Source organism: Branchiostoma belcheri, unplaced genomic scaffold (genome assembly GCF_001625305.1).
Source record: "Branchiostoma belcheri isolate BF01 breed outbred unplaced genomic scaffold, Haploidv18h27 scaffold2, whole genome shotgun sequence".
Taxonomy (NCBI): Eukaryota; Metazoa; Chordata; class Leptocardii; order Amphioxiformes; family Branchiostomatidae; genus Branchiostoma; species Branchiostoma belcheri.
This window is the reverse complement of record NW_017803490.1, coordinates 6,970,427-6,975,249: the sequence shown is the minus strand read 5'-3', so window position 1 is coordinate 6,975,249 and position 4,823 is coordinate 6,970,427. Positions and strand designations below refer to the sequence as shown.

The 4,823-nt window shown below is 41.1% G+C and overlaps 1 protein-coding gene across 1 annotated transcript in view; it reads right to left on the bottom strand.

The window, feature by feature from the left end:
• LOC109468460 (glutamate receptor ionotropic, kainate 1-like) overlaps positions 1–4,823 on the bottom strand; it is a 35,119-nt gene that overhangs the window by 5,050 nt on the left and 25,246 nt on the right. Inside the window, exon 7 of the mRNA XM_019766703.1 lies at positions 2,086–2,313. Within this exon, the coding sequence (XP_019622262.1) occupies positions 2,086–2,313 (228 nt within the window). The remainder of the gene's footprint in view (positions 1–2,085; positions 2,314–4,823) is intronic.

The following is a 4,823-nucleotide window of genomic DNA, read 5'->3' as shown; positions in this document are numbered from 1 at the left end:
GTAGAATGTCATAAAAACTAATTATGTTTTCATTTCTAAAGGAAAGTGCTACAAAAAATGATTTTATTTTTTTACACGTAGATGTTATGAATATGCTGTAGTAGCCGTGTACTACTTTACATTTAACACTTAACATACGTAACCTATGAAAATATTTAGGTACACTGGTGCACCCACGAAAAAAAATTGGGTGCACAGCTCCAAATCTGGGTGCACTAAGGTACACATGCACCCAGTATTTCGAGCCCTGATGTGGCTGTGAGCGATAATGGACGTCGATGGGAAGTACACCCCAAGGGATATAAAATCATGTGGGTAACAGAAATGCAGGGACCGCGTCGTAATGTGGGCTCTGTGAGTGGTTTGAAAATCAATATATCTCAAGGACAGGTACTTTAGTCTCTTACTCGTGATTTCTATAACAAAATTAAGGAAAAATTACATTTGTTCTAGTTGTGTCTGTCGCATTTACGGATTTGCTGAATGAGAGATGACATTTTTGTTTCCTAGAAATATAAGAAGTGGTAAATCTAATTTACGAGTTTAGACACTATATGGTATCCATTTTCATGTTTCTTAGAAAGGCATATTTCTTTTCAGACTATGATTTATAATTCATGGGTATCCCGAGGTAAATGCAAACTGGTGATGTGAAGAACATGTAAGTTTAGTGTTATGTAATTGGCTAATCCTACCACGTACTTTTTTAATTATCATGAGCTGTTTTTCAATTCATAAGTCCTGTCAAATATCGCCTTGTAAAATGCATGAAGTGAAGAGTCTGAAGTTGAGGTGCCCAATAGCTTTTCCAGGGAAAAAAGGCTAGGGTTGGCAGGTTTGTTAGGGTCGGTCGGAAAACAAAACAAAACAAACATTTTTCCCGGGCCAAACAGTTTTCTGACTGTCGGCAAAGTTGGTCACACGAGGCTTGCTTAACTTAGGGGCTATGCATACCCATGCATACTACAATCAAAAGTGAGTTTGTTTGAGCTGACCTGTAACACACGCTCATACATGTACGTGTCTGCTGCTCTCAACAGAAACATTTTGTGAATAGGTTACCTGATATCACCAACTGTGACTTTTAGAATAGTATTTTATCACATATCATGAGTTTTATACTCGGATTCTTGAATACTTGAATAATTAAAGGCGGATCTGTTAGCAATGACGCATTTCAGGTATTGATTTGATATGGTACCTGCAATGTCACTGGGAATAAAATCTGAATCTACTACAATCAAAACACACCCAACAGATAGCGGTTTCTTCAAGGGGCTTCCTCTGCCAGTAGCGAAGCCGTATCCCTTGAAGAGGAAGGGTTTTCCCAGGAGCATCAGGCCGCAGTTCTTATCAGTCCTGACGGCGTACTCCAGGAACGGGGTCTCCTCAATCAGCACGAACTCTTCGTTCCGCACCATGTCCACACCGGCCATGCTGCTGATTGGGAATCTGTTGTTGGCTTTCATGGTGTACCACATGCGCTCGTACACGGACCCCGTACCTGAGGTTAAAAAAAACATATGTCAGAACACAGGCTTATATCTTCAAGTTCAAGTTTTATTTTTCTTGTAAAATACAGGTGTCAACGGAAAGTCCAAATGCCGATTCCAAGCTGACCGGAATCTGTTGTTGGCCTTCATGGTGTACCACATGCGTTCGTACACGGACCCCGTACCTGATGAGATTAGAAGAATACCGTATGTCAGAATACAGACTCATATCTGGTAGAATCAGTGAGTGTACAGGTAAAGATTCCGGTCGCAGTCTCTGTCAACAGAAAGTCCAATCGAGATCACATTTGGAGTCGAGAATCTGCTTCATGTTAGTACCACATGCGTTCGTACACGGACCCCGTACCTGAGATGAAAAGAATACCATATATGTTTGAAGTTAAAACTTTATATCCAACACACAAAAAATCTCTCACCTTAAAAATCTCTCACCTTAAGCTTTCGACCAGTCACTCTAGTCTTCCTCAATACAATTGTTGCGCAATAAACTCTGACTTAACTTGTATTTCATGTAGTTGTTAAAGTGTGTGTATGCTTCTCGCAGTCCTAAGTGTTGAAACATGTTTCTCACCAACTTGGCTCTCGAAGAAGCTGTACAAGAACGTCCCATACGTCACACTGTACGGGATCGCACTTTGCCCTGACAGGTCGTCTATGGACTTGATGGGTGCGACGAGCCGTTTGACGGTGAGGAAGGCCGTGAGGTTGGCCGTGTAGGTGGAGATGACGATCAGGGTGAAGAACCACCAGGCACCGGCCAGGATACGGGAGGGGAGGGAGCGGGGGGCAGGCTCTCCTCCTGGAAACGAAAATAGACAAGTAGGTAAAAACTAGCCTGAAGGTAACATTTGCAAAGCAAACACATCATGTTTACCTTCACGTGGCCCACCTTGGCAATGGCGGGAATCTATCTGTCAATCATCTAAACCGGGCACGCTGATTGGTTGTAATTCTTTGAGGACGCTGTTTGGAAATGGCGGGAATCTATCTGTCAATCATCTAAACCGGGCACGCTGATTGGTTGTAATTCACTGAGGACACTGCTTGGCAATGGCGGGAATCTTCTAAACCTGACATGCCGATTGTGTTCTATGAGAGACGTAAACATGTTTCGAGCTATCTTAGAGCTCAAGTCTGTTGTCAGTTTCTCTTAGACTGAAATCATTTGCCTCATGCATAAGCTGACACTACAATGCAAAGATGTTTTATTCACAGTTACTGTGACAGATCATTTTTATCAGTCATAACCTAGATTGCCGCACGCGGGAAAACTCGTAACCTGATATTCTCACACCTGCATATAGCCGACGGTGGTGTTGCGGCTCGTGTAGGAGTTTGTGGAATTCGTATGTTAGGCAAGGAAAGTGTTTTGTTCTATGCGGCAAAAACTGTTATTTTCGTATTGGGCTGTCCAGCCGTACCGAAAGTATAGGGCAGCCAAATATCGTTTGCAAGCAAGAAAACTGCTGCAACACTCGCCAGTATCGCCAGAGCTTGTGTGACTACACGCGTATAGGTAAGGGACGCACACAACAACAGCTTCTTTGGTTATTCTTACTCAAAGACACTCGTATATAGTTACCATGCAGCCCTCTGGAGTTTGGTTCTGCATGGCACTTGCAACATTATGTAATCCAACACCAGTTACTATGGTGATAGACGTCTGGTCCTGGTCATTATTTGTTGTAAAGGAAGAAGAAGAGGAAGAAACTGGGCAAAATCAATGTGTGTAGTGTACGAAGTAATGCTATGAAAGTAGTGCTAGTTTTAACTATGCGAACTGAAAATACAAGTTATTGATTCTTGCGTAAAGAGAAGGTACAAGGTGCCAGGCTTGGGGGATTATTGTTTGATGGAAAGACTTAACCTAGGAAATCTACGGCTTAAACCCGTTAGTGGCAGACGAAAGACATTATCGATCATTTCCAAACATAAATCCCTGCCCTACATTCGGCAAATAATCGGATTATGGTGTTTAGTTTACCATTATCCTTTCTAGTTCTACATTCGATCGATCGCCATTAGGCAAAAACGTAAAACCTAAATTATATTTTTAAGTGTACAAACTTTAGGATGACATTTTTCTGTAAAACACACTCTTCTTTTAAAGCGTTAGCTTTAGAGGCATGACAATTGGCGTGGCTATATTATGAAGACCTCCGTTTACTTAGCCCTTATCTGTCAATCTAACAATCCGTTTATCTATGTAGTCTGCCCACAGACGGGACAGATCGGTACAAAGATAGATAACATTATTGGCAGTCACAATTATGCAAATGATGATCCTCATGCAGATGACCTGGGTCACACAAACTAATTCACTTAGTAAGCCTTACGAATAGGTCAGGATAAGCTTAAAGTATTATTTGTTTGAAGTTGTCAGAAAATATTTCATTGAAATTGCACCCAGCTTATAGACCTGCTGCAGTATAATCTAAAGGCAGTACGATTTCAATATGATTTGTACTGTATGATTTAATCGGCGAAATCTTATTTTGGAAAGGGAAAAAGATTCATGCGCGCGTCGACGGCATCCATAAAATCAAATAAACATGGCCTCACCCAAAGTGTGGCTGCATTTTCTGGACCTTCCAAGAAGCCCCATAAAGGACCTAGTATCTTATAGAATAGCTTTTTTTCGTGTAACTCAAGAAAACTTTACTCGTAACTAAACTCGTAAAAATCACTCGTTCATAAAACTATTTTGAGATCATTCTTTGCTCAAACGACCGCTGGTGTACTGACACTACGACCTCTAAATAAGATTTTGAACAAGTAAGGAGAACTGGATGCAATTGAAGCTACATAAGCCCAGACACTGTGAAGAAAAAGGGCCGTTTTTAGGGCATTCACCTTATTTGGCCCCGCACAGAATGTTTCCCTGCCTAATTTGATGGCCAGCCGAATGTTGGTTCAGCGCAATTCGAAAAGATAAAAGGACCACAAAGCACATTTTCACGATGGCAACCTTGAAAGAAAGATTTGACGAGACATAGCCCGCCATAAACCGTTGATGAATCTAAGAAATTCGAGGTAAACCTGGCGTAGTGAATGCGTTCTTTTACGTATCATGGTTTTATTGTATATAGCCTTTATCTACAGGCCTTAAAATGACCAGTGCAAAGAAATTACCCAGTTTACGATCATAGTAACTTAACGAGGTGTAACTTGAAATAAGCATTTAACGAATATAACTGATTCGTAGTATTTAAGTGCAGACTGTGTAGTCGACTGTAAGAATTGTCATAGTGCAGGTAGATTTTACACGAAATATGTTAAAAATTCGTGTTTCACAGAATTTAGTAAGTT